This window comes from Rattus norvegicus, chromosome 5, assembly GCF_036323735.1.
Source record: "Rattus norvegicus strain BN/NHsdMcwi chromosome 5, GRCr8, whole genome shotgun sequence".
In the NCBI taxonomy this organism is placed as follows: Eukaryota; Metazoa; Chordata; class Mammalia; order Rodentia; family Muridae; genus Rattus; species Rattus norvegicus.
In genome coordinates this window covers 80751390-80772250 of record NC_086023.1, presented here as the reverse complement: position 1 = coordinate 80772250, position 20861 = coordinate 80751390, and the positions used below count along the sequence as shown (strand labels likewise).

At 48.2% G+C, this 20861-nt stretch overlaps 2 protein-coding genes across 7 annotated transcripts in view; one reads left to right on the top strand and one right to left on the bottom strand.

Moving 5' to 3' along the window:
* Positions 1-5895, top strand: part of Fkbp15 (FKBP prolyl isomerase family member 15) — a 64267-nt gene extending 58372 nt beyond the window's left edge. For 2 of the 5 annotated variants that reach the window (XM_039111062.2, XM_039111061.2), the window contains exons 24-28: positions 554-673; positions 1325-1432; positions 1680-2392; positions 3375-3471; positions 5275-5881. In XM_039111062.2, the coding sequence (XP_038966990.1) occupies positions 554-673; positions 1325-1432; positions 1680-2392; positions 3375-3471; positions 5275-5352 (1116 nt within the window). In that variant the 3' untranslated portion in view covers positions 5353-5881. Of the gene's footprint in view, positions 1-553; positions 674-1324; positions 1433-1679; positions 2393-3374; positions 5079-5274 lie in introns of those variants that run through there. The other 3 variants (XM_063287935.1, XM_063287934.1, NM_001427372.1) reach the window with 2 other exon arrangements.
* Positions 5896-8124: 2229 nt separating this feature from the next.
* Slc31a2 (solute carrier family 31 member 2) lies at positions 8125-18662 on the bottom strand. Of its 2 annotated transcripts, NM_001033693.2 has the most exons (4): positions 18518-18633; positions 12376-12442; positions 10406-10595; positions 8128-9517 (listed from the first exon to the last, which is right to left on the bottom strand). In NM_001033693.2, exons 1-4 carry the CDS (start codon positions 18521-18523, stop codon positions 9349-9351), a joined length of 432 nt encoding a protein of 143 aa, NP_001028865.2. In that variant the 5' UTR covers positions 18524-18633; the 3' UTR covers positions 8128-9348. The 2 variants fall into 2 exon arrangements, with proteins under 2 accessions (XP_038965393.1, NP_001028865.2); XM_039109465.2 differs by lacking the exon at positions 12376-12442 and having other exon boundaries at positions 8125-9517; positions 18518-18662.
* Positions 18663-20861: the final 2199 nt, after the last annotated feature.

Sequence of the window (20861 nt, the reverse complement as noted above, 5' to 3'; positions counted from 1 at the left end):
TGCACTGAGAGGAAGTGCCTAACAGAGCTGGGAAGGAGTCCCAAAGGAGGTGACTTTTGAGGAGAGTCAAGAACAGGTAGCTGTGGTAAGGTAGATGGGGTAAGTGTGGACCTTAGTGGAATACTTATATGTGAGAAAGAAATCTGGGAGGGGATTGGGGGATGTGCTATGGAAGTCCCTTGTCTGAAGGGCAGTTCCTTGCATTATCCAGTTAAAACCTTTTGATGTGGAGGTCTTGGATGCAGTCTTAGAGGTAAATAGGTTGCTGAATATGTGTGTGTGATCACCATTATCCACACCCCCCCATTTCCTTTATATTCTTGACCTCGCTGTGAACAAGTCAAGTATCCTAGATGGAAGGTTAGGATGAAGCTGCAAGTTGATTGTGGAGGAAGTAGGGTGACCTGCATCAGCTGGTCTAGAGTGAGGACCAAGGCTGGGCCTAGCAAACCTAGGTGAGGTCAGGACTTGTGCGCAGAATGGTTCTTGTGTGTTTCCTGCCATCAGTCATCCAGATTCCCAAGGCCACAGCCCCAGTCTGTTCATTTTGCAGTGCTTAGCTCTCCAGGCCCAGATAGCAGCCTTCACTCAACAGAATGAACACATGCAGCGACTGGAGAAGAGTAAGTCCCAGGCACCTGCAGGCAGAGCTGCTGCTGACCCCTCAGAGAAGGTGAGCTGGCATTCGAAGCAGCAGCAGACCTATGACAGCGAGGCAGAGACTGCTTTCCAAGTATTCAGAAACCATGTGATGCATTGTGATGCTGACAGCATTTCTCCAGCTTTACTGATACATCACTTGCCTGGGATAAAAACTCTTTAAAATCAAGAGACTATTCCTCCAAGCTTTGACAGACATGGAAAGTGCCCTTAAGTCATAGACAGGGGTTGGAGGGTAGTGCTGCACCCAGAACCCAGCACCCACTAATCCTCGTAGTCAAGGCCACACAGCTTTCGGTGGTACTCATAGTTGAAGTGACATCGTAACAGTAAATGGGCAGTCTTGTATGCGCAACCATCACTTGATTGGGAATTCTTTTATCTAGTCTTTCTGTTAAAAGATGTTTGTCTCCCTGGTTGGTGGCCCCCTGGGAAGAGGGGAGGGAGGTGGGACTGTGATCAGGATGTAAATTGAATAAAGAGAAATTAAAATTTTAAAAAAAGTGTTTATTACTTAAAGTTGTTTTCTCCATGGTGGCAGACAGATCTCAATGTTACCAACCATTCATGAGCATCTATGTCTTTCCATAGAGTTCTAACTCAGGATTCGATGTGTCACTTAATGCCTTGAGTTTAGTAGCATGCATGTTTGATCTTGGCACAGGTCAAGAAGATCATGAACCAGGTGTTCCAGTCACTGAGGGGAGAGTTTGAGCTGGAGGAATCTTATGATGGCAGGACCATTCTGAGGACCATCATGCACACAATCAAGGTACACCCCGAAAGCTGTCAGCTGGTTCACTGGAATGGGCATTTTGTTTAATTATGAGTACCTTCTAAGTACTCATGCTAAGTGATGGGAACCCCTGACATGACATATGTCCAGATGGGTGTGGCCAGCCTCTTCCCACAGGAGAGACAGTCACATGAGTTAGGTGGCAGCTGTGCTTCTGAGGACAAGGACCTGTCCTGTATACTGTCTTCCTGTGAGTGTCATCTCCCACTTGGCTTTTGAACAGATGGTGACTCTGCAGCTGTTGAACCATCAGGAGGAAGAGCAGGGAGAGTGCAGCAGTGAGGAGGAAAAGGAGGAGAAGCCTCTGAGACCTTCCCTGGAGCAGCCAGGCCCTGCCACTCCTAGGACGCCTCTAGCACTCCCAAGTGAGGAGCCACAGGAGGCTCCCAAGGTGCTGTCAGAACAGGTAGAAGGGGAGACCACCCCACTGCCTCTACAGGCTCTCCCCATGCCAGAGAATGGTGCACAGACCAGGAAAGGGGAGCCCTCAGAACCAGAGGTATCCTCAGAAATCAAAGACAGTTCTCTCCCGCCTGAGCCAGCTGGCTTCCCAGCCCACAGAGTACTGGGGCCCCCGACTTCAATCCCACCTAAACCTCCAGGCCCTGTAACTATAGACTCCGAGTCTGAGGAGACAGTTGCTGCTGGCCAGAGAACACTGCAGCCCAACAGCCTATTGGAAGAAGAACATGTCAGGGAAGTAGCCACAGATGGCCTACTGCAAGGAAACCCCAGGAGACTGTCACTGACTCCAGACCCTGAGAAGAAAGAGCCACCAGCCTTAGACCCTGAAAGCCAAGAAGAACCTCAGCCTCCTGTGCTCAAACAGGCCAAGGACATTAGTAGCTCTGGTCCCTGTGAGGTAATGGACACAGAGCGTGCTGCAGCGGACACAGGAGCATCCCCCAGACACAGCCAGGACTCGCAGCACTGCAGGTGTGCATCTGAGCAGGCAAAAGATGGCTATCTGTGAAAGCGGTTTCTCTTTCATAGGGTTGACATGAGTGCTGTACTCTTTCATTTTCTCATCAGCAGCTCTGTGGCAGGCACCATGGTAGTGTGGTAGGCAAGGCAGGCGTGGTTTATGAGTCTGAGGAGCTTGCAGTCTGTGTGTATGTGTGTGTGTGTGTGTGTGTGTGTGGCAAATTCGTACTTATATTAAACAGTGAGGTGAGTGATAACAAAAAGAAACCGCTAGTATTGAGAATAAGGAGGGGGAATTCTGTTAAAATAGGTGCGTAGGGAGTGCAGCTAAGAAGGTAGCATTTAACTGTGATTCAAGGAGGACTAAGAGTTGTCCAGACTGACAACAGGAAGAGAGGCAGAGAGAGGAGCACACACGGTGCTCTGGTGGGATGGGCACACTGTAAGGAACTCAATGGAGCCAGGAGGGACAAGTGCAGTCAAACTGAGGTTGGAAAATAAAGAAAGGGCCAAGATGTGTGGTATTTCATGTCACTAGTAAGCTTGAATTTTGTGCAAGTACAATGAAAAGCTATGAGTAAAAGGATTTAGGCAGACGAGTACTGGAGTCTGATTCATTAGCTCTAGGAATTGTGCTGACTGTAGACTGTGGAGGGGCTGATGCTGGATGTAGTCAGGAGGAGATTGACCCAGGCTGCAGTCTGTAAGGACTGACAGTGTAGAGACTGGAGGAAATGCCATACAGTGTAAACGGAGGGGAATGAGGCAGGGTGTATCTATGGAGGGCTAAATTCGTGTAGATTGCAGAGGGGCTAGGACAGTGGAGGCCACTGCACAGGAAGTTGCCTCTGGAGGAACAGATGCAGTGCAGTGCAGGAAGAGAGGTTTTAATTGAGTGAGTGAGTCTCACTTCAAGGCCCATGACCCCTGAAGTTGGTGGGCACTGTGACCGGGGCAGAAACAGCAACCTGTCTGTGGCTTGATTCTCCTTCAGTGTCTCTGGGGATGAAGAGGACGAGCTGTTTAAAGGGGCAACTCTGAAGGTTCCGAGGCCCACAGCCCAGCCTGAGGAGGAGGATGAAGATGAGGTGGTAAGGAAATGTCAGGGTCTGCTGAGTCCTCACACCACCACCCGGGGGCTCTTCCCTGCAGGCTCAGAGACAAGGAAAGGAGTCTGTTGGTGGCTTATTTCCTGGACTCTATGTACAGGACCCTGTGGGAGTAAGCTTGGAGCTCAGAGTGGACAGCTCTGTAAACATGGTGGGCATGGCCAGCTGCCACTGTTCTCTTAAGGGCCCTGGGGAATCATTCCCACTTGGACTGAGGGAAGGTGGGAAGGATTCTGAGGATCAGCTGCTTGGGTGTCCTCATCCCCAGACAAAGAGATGGGTCAGAAGGGTTGTTCAGGACGCTGCTCTTGTGGCTACTCTTTTCTAAACGTTTGCTTACCTGGCCAATCTGCTGTTTGTTTGTCATCTCAACACGCTGGGCAGCCGTTGGCTTCAGTGTTGACAGTGTAGCTTCAGCTTAGGGAGCAGGAGAGCTAGGGACAACAAAGGAAGTTGCTGACAGAGCTGGGATTGGAGCCCAGGCTTGCATCTGACACTTGACCATTTTGGCTCTGTAATGGGAATTTCACTGTCAGGAAATGTGTGTAGAGGAGACAAGAGCATTAGACTCCATCCATCCCCAGGACAGAACTATGAGACTAAATACGGGCAAAGCCTATTGTCCATCTATACCATCCACCTAGAGTGTGTCCCGCTTTTCCCAGAAGGCAGTGATGCCTGGAACCCAGCTCAGGTGGATCAGACCCTTTCCTCTTGCCTGCCTTCAGAGGTGTAGCTACTCCTATTAGCCTGCCTTCCTAAGAATTAAGTTTGCATTTGAGAATGCTAGCTACAAATTCTGCATAGAAACCAAAGGAAATACTGTCATTTCCTACAGGTAATAATCTGTTTCTTGGGTACTCAGAAAAATACATCTTCATTTAACCTTCTACTGATGTCCTAAAACAGAGGGCTGAGGCTCAGAGGGATTAAATGAGGTAATTCAGTTCTACGATGAGTATAAAGACAGGATGTGCATTTTGGCTCACAGTTTCACGGGTTTTAATCCAATATGGGCTCACTCCATTGCTGTTAAGCCTGTGGAAAGGCATGTATAGAGAAAATGCAGGAGAAAAGGAAGTGAAAGACCAAGGGAGGAGGGCCAGAGCTCCCCTCTCCTCTGAGAGCAACCTCTAATCATCTCAGACCTTACTGGGCCCCACCAAAGCAAAGTTCCCACCACCTCCCAACGCTGCCAAGCTGAGGACTTGAACCTTTAACACAGTAGCCTTTGGCTAGGACTCAGGGGTCCTAGCACACTTCAGCCTCTGCATTCCACTCCCACATTAAAGAGAGCAGGAGCCCTGCCTTTGCAGACTGCTAAAAGATCTCTTGGGATACTCCACTTGCATTTGCCTCTGTATGCACATCTTTATGAGTTTGACTGGCCACCTCAGGCAACAGCTGGCTTTAGATATGACTGTCACCTTCACTTAGTCTCTGATCCCAGGCTGCTTTGCTTCTGCTTCTTTCTCTTATCCCATCTCTCCTCAGTGACCCTTCCTTTTTCACATGAAATGTGTAAGTTGGCATATCTGACCAATCAGTACACTTGTTTCACAAATAAACTACAAAATCAGCCAAGTAAAGTTGGTCTTTTGTCTCTGTTCCTGCCTGTTCCACCTTTATCTGAGTGCTTCAGTTCTCTGGCCACAAAACCTGTCCTTCCAGTTCATCTCCTTTCCAGCCCGAGGCAGAGCAGACACTGGACCACTTCCCCTCCTAGGCAGGAAGCCACCTGGGCAGGGATGAGTGAGGACTGACCTCTCTTTCCTGTTTTGTCAGAGCATGAAGGGACGTCCGCCCCCAACCCCCCTTTTTGGAGATGATGATGATGACGATGACATTGGCTGGCTGGGGTGAAGACCTAGGAAGCAGGCATGCAGGCTTCTCTCCCAGCCCTTCCCTAAGCATGGTTTTGCACAGCCGGCCTCAGGTCTAGGTGAGCCTCAGGGTGAGGTCCTGGTGAACATTCTGAGGACAGTGGTTCAGGTGTCTGAGCCCCCGCCTGACCTGGTGAAGAGGACCATGAGGCTGTCTGCAGAACAGGTGTTGTAACAGCCTCAGTGAGTGGCCCTACCATGGAGGAAGGGCTGGGAGGGTTGCCTGCAGCCAGTCACAAGCAAGCTGCCATTTCTCCCAAGCTTTTTCTTACTCATTCTCAAGGAGACTGGAAGCCCTCCTGCTCTCCCAGGGCTCATCAGAGTTGCTGCGACACGAGGGTCCTCCTCAGAGAACTACGAGATCCATCGTGTTGGCCTAACCTGTGGCTCTGGGACATGTATCTTCTATCTCTGCCTTAAATCTTACAAAAGAGGTCAATGGGTATTTGGAACTAACAAGACTAAAAATCTGTAATAAAACTTGACTTGGGCCCTTGAGGAGAAACTGAGTTTGGTTTCCAGGGCTGTTGTGTTCCTCCTTGGGATCCTAAGGGTGGGAATTGTAACTGGGTCAGTTAATGTGCACGAATGCACTGTGATATATTTCTGTTGGCACCTGTCCTTGAATTTGAAGGTTTTCAAAGAATCACATGGCTGTAGTTCTAGCTCACCAGAACTTCCTAAGCTTGGGGGATTGTAGTTATCTGAGGACCAGTCTAATCCCGCACTCATTTCTACGGGCTACACTACAGGCTAAGGAGCCATGCAGGACAGGGAGGGGATTCCTCATATTTACTGTTTGTTACCTGAGGGGTTCTTCTAGTCCCTGTGAGCCCCCAAAGTCTACACTATTGCAGAAAAGAACAGGGAGAAAACACTCGTGGCCTTTCACTTACTCTAGGATCTTCCAAAGACCTGCAGCCCGTCTTAAAACAAATAATTTAAACAAAAATGTTCCATGATTTTAAATGTTCGTAAGGCTGTATCTTGAATCGTCATCCCCATCTCCCCCCAACGCCCTCCCTACACCCCACTCTCACACCTGGCCATCACCCTTGCAGGCTTTGTGCCTGTCTCCTACATTAGGGCCTAGGAAGCATTGAGAAAGACTATATTAAATGGGTATTTAAACAAGTTACTTTGACCACTAAGCCTAAGTTTTCTCCTCTATAAAATGTGGATAAGTGTCTTCTGCAGTGGCTGATGGCAGTGAAAAAGTCTGTATACAGTACCAGTCACTACAGAAGACACTGTTATCCCCATTTTTTAAAAGATTACTTTTTATTTGATATGTATTCGTGTTTGGCCTGCATGTATGTCTGTGTGTATGCAGAGGCCAGAAGAAGGCAACAGCGTCCCTGGAACTGGGCTATAGTTATCAGCTACTATGAGTGCTGAGAACCAAACCCACGTCTTCCAAAAAGGCATCAAACGCTGTTAACCACTGAGCCATTGGTCCTCCCCTGCTCCCCAATTTTACAGAGGGGAAAATGGGCTTAGAGGAGCAAAGTAACCTGCCCACAGTTACATAGCCAGTAAGCAGGACAAGAATTCTGACCCTGCCCAGCTGACCAAGAGCTGAGTTCTTGTCCACCATCCTTGGCTGTTCATCCTTGGAAGAGGGAAGGAGCCAATCTTGCTGGCTGGGAATACTGGTCCTGGGATTGTGTCTCTCAGTAGTCAAGCACTTGACTAGCATGCACAAGCCCTACATTTGACTCTAGCACTAAAGAAAAGAAAAATTCAGGCTCCTGGCCCCTGTCTCCCAATCCAAGAGATTTCCCAGCCATCGTGGAAACACAGAACAAGCCTCATCTGCATTCTGATCCCACGTCTGTATACCACAGGCACTGTATGACCTCTGCACCTTGCCAGAGTTAATGAGGAAACACTGAGTGCTACTCTTCTGCTCATCCTTACGTGACTGTCTCATGCCTCAGCTTCCTCATCTCTGGGATGAAAGCAGAGAGGTCCTGTGAGGTAGTGAGAATGGGATGAGTTAGTAATTGCATAAAGTGCTACAACTGTCCAATTACTACCCATACAGGTATTCATTTTAAAAAGAAAATTAAACAGGAAAAGCACCTTTTGTGACTTGGCTCTGAAGAATATTAAAATGAGGGCATATTTTACTAAGTGTAATCATATATTCATTCTATAGACCATAGGCAAAAAGATCCCTACCCCACGAAAGTCTCAAATATAGTGACTGTAAGAAAACAGTATTAAGTTGAGAAACCTGCCAGTCATTCATGAAAATGTCCATCCCAGCAGTGCCCTGGGAGCCAATGCTGGTCAGCCCAGGCTGTCACAACTCCACTGGAGTGGGCAGCTCTGTGGATGGCCTCTGGCCTCTGTGTGGATGGACGGAATGCAACAAGCAAGCCCACACGTGCCCTCTTCCACAGTCCTGTGACCCTGGCCTCTTACTGCAAATGAAAAGATGGCCAGGGTTTTGCTTCTGCCCCCGGAAGGGAGGGTGCTAACTGTCATGCTAACAGTGTTTATGGTCTGCATGAGTTAATCTTTCGCAGCAGGCATCTGTTCCAGTCAGTGACTTGGTATATGACCTAACACAGCCAAGTTGCTGCTCTGCGGTGTTAACCCACAGGCACGTTTCCAGCCTTAGTTTCTCTGCACACAGAGATGTCTTTATCACGTGCTGTCTTAGTCTGTGCTCACAGAGTGTCCTGCAGCTCCTGGACTGGCAATGTGTACTGTTGGAAAGAGGAGAAATAGGCCAGCAAACACAGACTGTTCAAAAATAGAAATTTATTAAGGTGTGTTTGTTTTTAATTCCCAAAGCTTCTTAAAACCGTCTTTTCATTGAGCCCATGAGGTACTTGAACGTAGACATTATACAGTATGTAGCAGTGATTGTCGTGTGTATGTGTGTGTGTATGTTTCACTGTGTATCTCAGGCTGACCTGGAACTCTCTCTGGCCTCAAAGTTACAATCGCCTGCCTCCACCTCCCAGATACTGGAGATTACAGGTCTATGCCCCATTCCTGTCTCTTTTCTCTGTAAAGTGAAAAGGCTCAAATATCTGAAGTCCACTTAACCCCTGACACGACCTAGCTTTGGTTTGACTATTATTGCACCCCCAGTCAGTACCCAGCCCCCAGCACACCCCTGTTGAGTCAGTACTAAGTAACTGACCCACATTTCCTACCAGATCATTAGGAGTTAGCAGGAAGTAAAAATACAGGGTGGTCATCTCTGTTACCAAATGCTGTTCTCTGTGGTGCATACAAGAGGCTCAGGCTGGGCCCTGACCACTAACCTGCCACAGGCAGTGCTGTCAGACAGGAAGAGCTCATCTGCACAGAAGACGAGTCTACAGCCTCTGTGACAGTCCTGGCTCTCTGCCTTTAATCAGCGTCCGTCCTCCCTGGAGAAGGGAAGACAAGTCTCAACAGACCCTGCATCCATCTTGAATGCAAATTCATTAGAGATTTTGTCTTGTATGAATGTGCAAAACTGCCAACCAGGAGTTGAAAATGTAAAGTCTGTCAATGACAATCCTCATGTGTTCCAAGGCAAAGAGGTGAGAACAAGGAGCTGGCATGGTCCATCCCCCAAAGACTGGAGACGGGCCCTGACATTAAGGCACAAAGCAGAAGAGAGGTCCAGGTTCCATGGCCTTTATCACTGAAGCTCTTTGGAAAACTTTAATTTGTAGTCAGAGATCTGTGTCACAGGCTGGCCACCCTACCTCCAGCTTCTGGTCGCTCCATGTTCCCTTTGGTCACAGCGACTTGTGTAAGGAACCACAGGAGGCCTGGGCCCTATATAGGCTGGGGAGGGAAGTAGCTTCCATGGCTTCTAAGCTCCAGGGCTTTGCTGGCTTCATCTCAGTCACCAGGAACTGGGGAAGAGGTGAGCAGTGCCATCCTAAGGAAAGGCGGCTGAAGTACAACGCCTGGAACAGAGGCCCCAGCTCTCCAGCCCTCAGCACTGCACATGTCTGGCCCACTAAGTCATGTGGAGAAGTGGGTAGGCTAGGTAGTAGCCCACAGCCGAGCCCAGGACCACACCAAGGAAAATCCAGGTGTTGTAGGACATGACAGCCAGCATCACAAAGTAGCCAATTACCACCTGAATGACATGGACTAGCGACTGGCCAAAGTAACACAAAAACCACCTAGACAAGAAAGAGAAACAAATTAGACAAATAGGAAGGAGCAGATGTGCTTTACTAGGGAGAGAAGGCCCAAGTCACAGCATACCATTGGCAGAGACTTCTCTCCAAAGAGATATCTCCACGTTTAGCTCTGAGCTTGCTGCTATCCTAGGCAAATGGGGAAACCACTGTGGTTTATGCAGTCAGCTTTGTCTGATGAGGGAGGAACTTACCCAGAAGGCAGTGTCTCTCCCCTGAATTGAATGTAGGAAGTGGGATAGCAATGAAAAGAACAGGGACTTTGGTGCCTGTTAAGTCTGGCCTACCACAAGTCTCTGGACCTTTTTGAGTGCTGGTTTTCTTAAGTAAAACACTGAAGGAAGTCCCTCACAGGGTGGTTATGAGGGCATGAGGCATCCAGGTAAGGTTGCTGGCCATGTAGCAGGCAGGCTTGTTAAGCATCCGTGAGGCTGCAGAGAGGGCAGACGGGGGCCTGTAAATGGTTGCCTAATCAGAGTGGGAGCAGAGCCCAAGAAGGATGCTTCCCTCTCCTACCAACTGGGTCACCAGGCTGATGGCAGCTCTGGCTTTAGGTACATCTACAGATCTAGGTTTGGGAACCTGGCAAGACCCATGGGAAGGCTGGGTGCCCATGCCTGCTGTTTGACAGAGGCCTGCAGTACAGGTCTGAGGTTCCCTGCAGAGATCCTTAGGGTCCTCCCAGGAGGCTTTGATAGACAGCCTTGGCCCAGACACCATAGATCCAGAATCTAGTTCCTCTTACTAAATACTTCCTTATTTAGTCCAAATTATCTTTCTGTGCATAGGGCTAACGTTCTCCAGATGAACTCAACCACCTCTCATGGTGAGGGTGAATGCTCTGGCCATCTTTCCACCTAGGGTTTGTACCTGAGGCGGGTCCTATTGTCTGAAGTTGATCTGGAGCCTGTAGAATCCTGGTCTGGTTCCAAGATGAGCTGCTGGCTGGTGGTAGTAGGCAGGCTCTCCAGAGTCTTGTGGAGCAACTTGGCTTTGCCAACCTTGATGCCCTCATACAATACAGCCAGGAGCAAGACTACCAGCACTGAGAGAGCCATGCCTGTGAAGAGGCCAAGTTGAAAAGTCTGTTTTGGTATGCACATCCTGTATGGTGACTATAGGTGACAATGACAATGTGCCACATTTCAAAAAAGCTAGGAAAGGGTTTTACATGTTCTTATCATGAACAAATGATTAAAGTTTGAAGAGATAGATGGGCTAGCCCTGACTTGAATGCACACAACCTGTACATGTACTGAAACATCACAAAGCACCATTTAGGATGGATGATTTTTGCTAATTCAAAATAAATTAGATAGTCAGGTGTGGTGGCATATGCATTTAATACCAGCACTTGAGAGGCAGAGGTAGATAGATTTCTGAGGAGGAAGAGAAGGAGGAGGAAGAAGAGGAAGAGGAAGAAGAGGAGGAAGAAGAAAAAGAGGGAAGAAGGAAGAGAAGGAGAAGGAAGGAAGAGGAAGAAAGGAACAAGGAAGAGGAGGAGGAGCAGCAGCAGCAGCCACTGCCACTGCCAAGCACGGGCACAAGCTTGTATTCTCAGCACTGGGGAAGCAAACGCAACCAGATTCATGGGCTTGCTGGCTAGTCCAACCTAGCTTATAGAGGCAAGCCAGTTAGAAACCATGTCTCAAAAACAACAAAGATATCATGTGGTAAATGATAGCCAAGGTTGTCCTATGACATGCATGTGTACACATAAGCAAATCCACTTCCACACATAAGTACACATACACATGTAAATCTAAGTAAAGAAGCCAGCTGGATGTCAGACACAGCATTATGTAATTCCAGGTACTCTGATAACTGATGCAGATGAACTGCAGGCTCAGGGCTGCCCTGGACTACAGAGTGGATTGAACAGGGAATGAACACAGGAAAAAAACATAGAGTAAGAGGAAGTCAGGAGGATGGAGAGAAGGGAAGCTTAAGGGAAGGACATCAGTTTGAGGGGGTTTTGAGAGGGCTTGGAGGAGAGTTTCCTTTTGGGATGACAGCTATGGAGGACGGTTAGCTGGGTACTTTTACTGCCTCTCTGAGCTAGCAGACACCTGGCATCCCAGCATCTGGCTCCCAAGTCTTCACTGGCAAACTGAATTATTGAGATTTTGTTAAAAACGTGTGTAGAGGCTGGAGTCAACACTAGGTGTCCTCTTCTATTGCTCTCTGCCTTGTTTTTGATACTGGGTTTCTGGTAGAAGTTAAAATAAGATGCCTGGGCCTCCTGCCTCTAGGTCTTCAGTGCTAGGATTATGGATGCATGGGTGCATGCTGCCATACCCACCTTTTATATGGATGCTGGGAATCCAATTTAGGTATTTGTGCTTTCTCAGCAAGCTCTTTACCAACGGAGCCATCTCCCCAGCCCCTAGGGTAGATTTTTAAAATCTCATGCATTTCACCCACGTTCTCTTAGGATACCTGCTCTTAGAAGCTAGTCATTCTGCTATGAGGAAGCCTATGCTGCAGAGGGCACCACCGTGAGGCTGACAAGAGTCCCAGCTGAGGCTGTAGTTGACAAGACTGTATCCAGCCACACGTCTGGCTCCACTGCATGAGGCCCTGAGTGCAGACCATTTAGTAAGCATAGTCAACCTGCAAAAGTGTTCTACCTACTGCTTAATCTGCAGGGAAGCTGAACAATAGCCATCCATTGAAGGGAAGGGTCTGTCTGCCATGACAGGCATCTGACTGAATTCTAGTTGGTTTTAGAATGATAAATGCAAGCCTTGTTTGTCCACAGAAAACAAAGAGAACCCAGGTTCTCTGCCTCCTGGCACGGTAGGCTTGCAAACTATAAGTCTGACCTTCCCAATTCTTACCTGTAGGGCTGTGGACTCTCCAGAAATCAAAGAGAAGCACAGCCTCATCTGAGAAGATGAAGTGCATCTGAAAGAGACAAGGATCTCCATCACCGGATGCTTGGATACAAAGGTCCTACTTTGCAATGTTTTCTAGCAGCTGCCTTCAGAGACCTCCTGGGGCTGCAGGGCCCACAGCCTTCCATTAGAGGCCATATGGAGGAGGAGGGGCTTGCCCAAGTGTGTCAATAACATCTGTGACTGAGCCCTGAAGATGGGTAGTGCCTACTCTCAAAATGCCAGCCAGACTCCAGATGACATAGTATCCTTGGGTCACAAGGAGATATCCCCTCAGGTCTCCAAACTCAGTAGGAAGCCCTAGGCCAAGCCTTAAACACTGGCTCAGCCCTTTTGCTCAGTTCTGGAACACACTCTGGAAGTGAGCAGGGAGTCCTCTTTGTCCTTGTGAACCTGGAAAGATGAGTTAGAGTTTGTCATGCAGGGCTAAGGGCAGATGCCCCTCCCATCTGTACACCACAACTCTACTCATTCGCTAGACTTTTGCTGACCCCAGTGTGTAGCCGGCATTGAGAGGGTGGGGAAGAGGGTGAAGCACTGCCTCAAATATGTGAGGCCCTAGCTTCAACCCCTAGTACCATTAAAATAATAATAATGATAATGATAATAAAATGATGATGATGATGATGAAACATACTGATTCAGTCCAACTCCAACTCCCACTCCCTCAACCCTGTCTCATCTTTGGAAGGGAAAAGGGAGCCCCAAGAGGGAAAGGAATTTGCCCTGGGTGGTCTTCATGAAAGAGCCTGTAGCTCTCAATGTGTGTTCCAGGGGAAAGGACCTGAAGAGAGAGAGTGGGTTCTCAGAAAGGCTGAGGCATGTTTCCGTGGGCAAGCAGATGGACAAACAAATTAGGTTAGCTGCAGCTTTGTCTGAGAAGTGCCATTGAGCATCCTGGCCACCTGGGAGTGAGAGACACAAACTTGTTTGTAGGTGACAGCCATAGGCCCCAGATCATACACATCTACCTTTTTCTTCTCTCCCCTTCTCAGGATTTAGGATCAAAGGAGATAATAAAAAACAGTAGGGTGAAAGTGGGCATGGGAGTTCACAACTCCAGTCCCAGCACTGGGAAGGCTGAGGCAGCTGCACTGTTGTGAACTCAAGGCCACTTGGTTCCATGAGTTCCAGAATGTGGAGATTTAAGTAAGAATGGCCCTTATAGGATCATATCTTTGAATGTTTAGCCATCAGGGAGTGGCACAACTTGAGAAGGATTAGGAGGTGTGGCCTTATTGGAGGAAGAGTGTCAATTGGCTTTGACATTTCAAAAGTCCACACCAGGCCTGGTTGTGTGTGTGTGTGTGTGTGTGTGTGTGTGTGTGTGATAGATATGTGTGTGATATATGTGTGTGTATCTGTGTTTTATATATGTGTCTGTGTTTTATATATATGTGTGTATATGTCTGTGTGATATATGTGATATATGATATATATATATGATATATATATATATATATCATATATATATATGTTTGTGCACGCATGTGTCTCCATGCCAATGGATCAGGATGTAGCTCTCAGCTACTGCTCTGGTGCCGAGATCCCTGCTATGATGATGATGGACTAATCTGAAGCCCCAGGTTCTGAATTAAGTGCTTTCTTCTATAAGATTTGCCTTGGTCATTGGTGTCTCTCCACAGCAATATATCAGTGACTGAGACACAGGCCAACCTGGAGTAAGGTGAATTATCATCTCAGAAACACAAACCATATCTGTCAGTCAAGGGCTTTCTGGAGACTGAGTGCCATCCCAGGGAAGCCGAGAGATGACAGAGTACAGCCATTCACATGAGGTGACTGACATCAGTGGGCTCTCTTTCCCACACCTTCAAAGAATATTTCTCAAAATCCATAAGAACCACAGGCTTCTAAGACACTCTCTGAGAGCATCTGCAATCAAATAAATCTGGGAGCAACTGCAACTGGACTAAATAAAGCTTACCGGCTCTCTTTCCTGCTAGAGGGCAGACCCTAGAACCTTGTCCCCACCGGATGTCCACTCCATTTTCTTGTCAGACAGAATCTAACTTGGGAGAGTGTTTATCTTTTATCTGTGGGCATGTTGTCCAGTGGGTGTTTTGTCCAAGCAGACTAGCTTCAGAGTCTGTGCTCTCAACACAACCTCTAAGGAATCCCAAGGCTACACTGAGGTGGTGGCAGCATCAGGAATGGAACCAGGTCTTCACCCCTGACCTTCATTTACCATAAGAAGTAAATAGACACTAATTTGTAGAGGAAACCCATGGGCATGATTATTTGTTTTTAAAGATATCTAAATCTATATCTGTCTGTCTATCTATCATCTATTATTTATCAATCTATCTACCTACCTATTCATTGAGAGAGACAAAGACAGAGAGAGAGAGAGAGAGAGAGAGAGAGAGAGAGAGAGAGAGCACTTTACTATGTATTGGAACTTGCTATGTAGACCAGATCCATTTGCTTCTGCCTCCCAAGTACTGTAATTAAAGGCATGTTCCACCATAACTGGAAAAATATTATTTTTATTTTAATTATGTGTATAAGTGTGTGTCTCTCTGTGTGTTTTGTTTGTGAGTGCAGTGCCCACTGAGGCCAGAAGGGGATGCCATGTCCTCCTGGAGCTCGAGTTGCAGCCAGTTGTGAGCTACCCAAGGATGACATAGGTTCTGGGAACAGGCCTCTGTAAGAGCAGTGCATAGTCTTAACTTCCGAACCATTTATCCAGTCCATTTGTTGTGTTTTAGTCACGGTCTTGTGTAGCCCAGGATGGCCTTGATTTGAGGACATTCTAACTTCTGACCCCCTGATTCCACCCTCTGAGTGCTTGGGTCAGTAGAACATAGCACACTTAGTTTCTGTGGCACTGGAGATCAGATCTATGGCTTTGCGTGTGCTAGAGAAGTACTCAGCCAACTGAGCCCTTGATTGTTAGTTTCAATATTCCCTAAAGATGTGAAAATAGGAGAGACAAGGCCATGTTGGGAGAAGAGAAGGGGAGAAGCTGTGAAAAGAGAAAACCATAGGAGGAAAGATCCCCATGTGGGTGCCATGGTGATGCTTGGGGCTTTCAAAGGATAAAGAAATAAAGCAAACAGAACCATGGTATCTGAGGACAGGGAAGAAAAGCCAGTGGTCAAGACTACAGCTGAAAAACAGGATGCAAAGCGAGTGGAAAGAGGTTAGGAAGAAAGATGCTGGAGTGGAACACAGGTGTGCGTAGGCCTGGTTCCACACACAGAGGGAATTACAGGTGACCCACTGAGTGCAGAGCCAACAAGCCCCACACTACCAAAAGTAGCTTAGTGAAGGACATCATGTTCCCTTAAGACCCCAGGGCTTTACTAAAAATATTTGTGCCTACTTAGGCCTGTCAATCAGAACCCCGGAGAAGGGCCAAATGATCTTAACACGAACCATCTGAGGAAAGGGTTCAGCAGTTTGAACAGAGGAGCAAAGCCAAGTGGACAGAACACAGACAGATTCTGAAACTCTACATCCTGTATCTGCCTTCCTCTCCTGATAGGAAGAGCCACACAGCAAGCTCCTACTGGAGCTCAGTCTCCCCATCTGTAAAATGGGGGGCAGAACCCCAGAAAGACGTTCTTTTGGTCTAGCTTTACTTTCTCAGGTCCCCGTGAACTTGATGCAGAGAGGCTCCCATTGTGAACGTCTCTCCTACACTGAAGCACACTAACAGACAAGAGAAGAAGAAAATGACTATGTCTCTATTTGTGAGTAGAGAGGAATGTGTCACCCATGCGTGTTCCATTCCCCATGTTCAGACCTGTCGCCTGTAGACCAGACCTGGAAACAGGGATGACTGTCCTACTCGACACACATGCCCTTTCAGTTCTGAAAGGGGTCTGCCTTGTGCCAGCCACACAGCTGTGCCTACATTAAAGCTACCCCCCCAACCCCCCGAGGACCCATGATCTCCAGAGATCTGATTGAACAGCCCCGCCACGTAGCCCTGTCTTCTGGGACCCTGCATAGGCTTGCGCCATGTTTAGCTCCCATCTGATATCTCTCAACCCGACATGTCTGCTACTGCCAGATACTTAACAGAGCCTGTTTACAAGCTCATGTAGTCGGAGTCACAGAGCTTTCTAGCTAGCATTCTGGCTTCAGATTGTAACATGTTCCATCAGCACTCTGGGTATTTCTGGGGCGAGTGTCTCAGGGGTATGCCTGGAGATGGTCTGAGTCACCATGTCCCCTGTCTGCTAGCAGGTGCTGGCCCGTAAATTACATAAGAGCCTGGACAGGGAGATTTAAGTCACTCACTTCAGAATCATGTTGGGTCATGAGTACTTTATCTTCCTAATATGAAAGCGGCACTTGGCAAATATAAATAGCCCAAATGGGAAAATAATTTTGAGCTCTACCATCCTGAGGCATCTCGTTAGAATTCTTGGGGAAATGCTCACAAAATAATAACATAGTGAAGCAAACGATCAGGCATAACCCCCGCTTATATCTACTGCAGGTGCTTTCGTCAGCCTGCTGGGGAGGCCTCTGGCACCTTCTCTGCCAGGCAGAGGTTGTGCCCAGCACTCCTTCACCCAGTCCGGCTGGTAAAGCAGTTGGCATGAAAGGAATGTCTTCGGCAGCTCATTGGTCACTGGGAGTTTCCACAACTCATTTTATTCTATCATCCTTGGGTCCAGGCCAACCACCTCAGGAGAAAAACAAAACAAAACAAACAACAACAAAAGAGCCGACACCCTTTGCATCCACAGAAGACACACTTCTCTCAACCAGTCACTCTTTTTCTTATGTTAGAAATGTGCAGACTGAGACTAATGAGAGAGGGCTGAACTGCTTAGCAAGGGAGCAGGAGACCGGAGGGGACAAAAGGGGACAGGAGCAGACAGGAGCAGACAGGAGCAGGGAGGAGCAAAGACGCCCAATGATGACCTGGGGACAAAGCCACCTGTGGGAGGAGAGGCAACTGGCTGGAACAGTTGGGAAGCAGTTGGCAGGACAGGCAGCAGGGTGTCCTCAATTAGGAGGGCCCATAAGGAATGATTCCACTTCCTACCTAGTTCAAAGCTCCTACTCCCTGCCCCCTGCCCTTCCTCACTTCTGTATTTTGGCTAAAGAGAAGGATTCAAAATCAGCACACCCAGACTTAGGGGAAGGCCAGCAGCTTTTAGCTGGCAGGTCCTGTGGTGAGATATGCAAGGGCAGAACCCTATTGAGTTCCCACTGGGGACAAATCTGCTTCTCTGGTAATTTATCGGTGCTGTTATGCAGGGCGGCACCTCACAGAGGAGGGACGGTGGCCAAGGAGAGAACCATTCACAGGACTTGGTTTCTTTTCTTTATTTGTGGTTAATTTTTTAAAAGTGCCTTCGTTTTTAATCCGACACCAGAAAAGGATGAAGGTTTGTGTGGTGGTTGACTGCCTGGGGACCTTTGTTAAGGGCTTCCCATCCTTTTCCTGTACTAGTGGAACTGCAGGAGATGGGAGGTCTCTCCACCAAACAGCCTGGGTAGGCTTCCTGTCCATTCAGACACCCTTTATGAGATGAAGAAACTGAGAGCATTTCCTCAGAGAGCAGAGTATTGCAAGCTGCCATTCTCCGTCCAAGAGGAACCTCACCAGGAAAAGACAACTGTTGAAAACCCCACTTTCAGATTCCGAGAGTAGGAAGGATTGGGAGGTGAGGGAGTAACTGGGTCCATGTTAAAGAAACAGTCCCAGGAACCTGCCCAGGACAGGCAGCGTCAGGGGTGTGTACTCAGGGGCTGAACTCCGCCAGGCCCTCTTAGAGGAAACCTTTCCGGAATGCCCCCGAATCTGGCTAGAGCCCGGGAAGGGACAGGGACAGCTATCTTCACTCTACGCACCCACCTGCAGCGTCCCAGCTGGCGCCGGCCTGGGAGTAGTGACTGACTCCTACCTAGCAGGGAGAGGGACAAACTTCCAGAGCCACAGCTAGCTCTCCCTGCCGCGCTCCCCAGCCCTACTCCTGCTGTGACAGCGTCGCTGACACATCCCCCTCTCTACCCCGGGGTCGGGGGCTGCGAAGATCTCCGGTGTACCGCCCAGTCCATCCACCTTCGTCCCCTCCGCCGCGCAGCGCAGACTCACCGGCATGGTGAGCCCACTAGACGGCCGCCCGGGTCGCGTCAGTCCGCTCGCCCGCTCGGGACTCAGCTCGAGATTCAACTCCGGACTCGACTCGGATTGCAGCTGCTACCGCGCCCTGGCCACGCGGGTCACGTGGCCCCGGTGAGATGGCGCGAGGGCGCCTGGGAGTTGTGGTCCTTCCTCGAGCACCACTCTACCCCGGGCCCAGGCCACGCCCACCGCGGGGGGCACCCACGCGCACAGCCCCGGGGTGCAGACTGCTCTGACCCGTGATCTCTCCGAAATCCCCAGCGGGTCCCGCAACCTGCAATTGACCTCGCCTTAGCAATTAGCATGAAAGTGTTTATTACTTTTTCTTTTTGATCCGACGCCTAGCGAAGCTTAACAGACATTGAGTGCAAAATTAAAAGGTTCATCCCAGGAACACAAGAACAACAAATTAGGATTGTGTTAAATCAACTACACCCCAGACATTCCCTGACGCCACTTTATCTTCTCCAATCTGATAAAGCAAACAGTAGTGTACAGTTGTAATTTTCTTTCTGTGTACATGCACACTATGATTCTGTTTCCATATTGCATGAGTTTTTCGTCTTCCTTGTAGATAATAAAAAAAATCTTAGTTTATTTGGGCTACATTAACAACCTATAATAGATTGAGGGCTTATAAACCATTGAAATTTGTTTCTCACAGTCCCCAAGTCCAAGATCGGGGTAAGGACTTCATGACATCCCAGGGTTGCTTTTGGCTTACAAACTGCTCTTCTCTCATTCTCCCTCATATACACTAGTTTGTATTTGTTTTCTTACTAGGTTGATAAACTTTTTTGCATTAATATTTCCATTTTTGTGTACTGCCTTTTCATCTCACTGATTTAATTTTATCAGGAATATATATCAAACTTTTAACATCAACACTTTCTTTTCCCAACATCAACAGTCTTTAAATACATTTTTAAATACACTTGGTAATTCTTTACCAACCAATCTGCCCATATGTTCCCCTCAAAGAACTCTGACCAAGGGTTAACTGAGACATTGAGGCTGGAGTTGAACCTCTGGCTCAAATCCTGAGTTCTGGAGTATTAGCCATGAGACCTCAGACAAACAGCTTTATACATTTGAGGCTCAGCTTCCTGATAAGATTTAAAAAAATATAATAGAATCTATGTCACAGAGGTGTCGAAAGACTTAAGTGAAAACACGGGTTGAATTCTCAGCATCAAACCTGGCAGTGGAACCTTGTTTGCTAAATGGAAGCCATTGTCATTATTAACAGCAAATATTTCTACCTTGTGAGAGAGCGGTCTGCAAAAGGTTAAGCCATTGCTCAGGGTCACACAGCGTTTGGCCAAAGTTACAGAGGGTTGTGCAGCCTCAGAGAAAACATATCTGCAGGGCCCATGAGGGAGATCTAACCTCAATGGCTAATGGACTAGGCCACTTGAAGCCTCTGGAACCCAAAAGCAGTGGAGGGAGTTAGAAATTTGGGGTCCCGTTTTTACTGCTCTCTGCCTCACCACAGAAGCAGCCAGAGCAGACCCCTTCCCCCTTATCCTTCATGAAAGATTAGCAACATAGCCTCATTCATCTGAAGGTTTTCGTTGGCTTTGTCCCAGTCTGATGACCTTCACGCTTAGTTCTAGCTTCCTTGTGGATGTTTTGGTTACAGCTTTTACTCCTGTAGTTCTAGAGCAGCTGGTTTCTCTTGAGCCACCGAAGACCGCCCTTCCTCTGGCTTCCAGGAAAGGAACTGGACTCAGATACACAATTCTTGACCTTAAGATTACACCAGAGCAATCCACACTGGGGTCTATGTCAGTATTCTTTCTGGATTCTTTTTGGACTCACTTCTTTCCCCTATCTCCACAGCACAGACCTTGGTCCTGAGTCAACATCTTGGCGGGAAAGATGGCAGCATGCCAGAGAGAAGCATAGGGCCCTTTTAACCCAGCACAGAACTTACCCCGTCAGTTAGTAGTGGGGAAATGGACTAGCCATTATGTATCAATCTATCCTGCTCCATACAAAGCCTTTCAGGCAGCCTAGAGATAGTCCCCGAAGGAAAAAAGGATGAAATCGGTGAGGCGAAGAGTCTCAAAGGTCAAAGAAGAGAAGCAACGGAGTTACTCAGAAGCACCACGGGACACCGTGTACATGGCGGTGCTCAGGAATCGGCAGATGTGATGGCGCTAGGGTGGTACAGAGCTAGAATGGTGTGAGCACTGGGCTAGGGTGGAGGACTATCACAGAGGGGGCTCTCAGCAACAGCAGGGAGTACATGGAGAGTCATCTGAGGTTGATCAACTCCGTGCACTTTCCAACCAGAGACTTTGCCTTTTCT

What these genes read in the sequence shown, in the direction of transcription:
- Slc31a2 (NM_001033693.2), bottom strand. An exon ending in GAGAGTCCACAGCCCTACAG is followed by an intron (nt 10,596 to 12,375) that starts GTAAGAATTGGG and finishes GCCTCTTCACAG; the next exon opens with GCATGGCTCTCTCAGTGCTG. An exon ending in GACAATAGGACCCGCCTCAG is followed by an intron (nt 9,518 to 10,405) that starts GTACAAACCCTA and finishes TTTCTTGTCTAG; the next exon opens with GTGGTTTTTGTGTTACTTTG.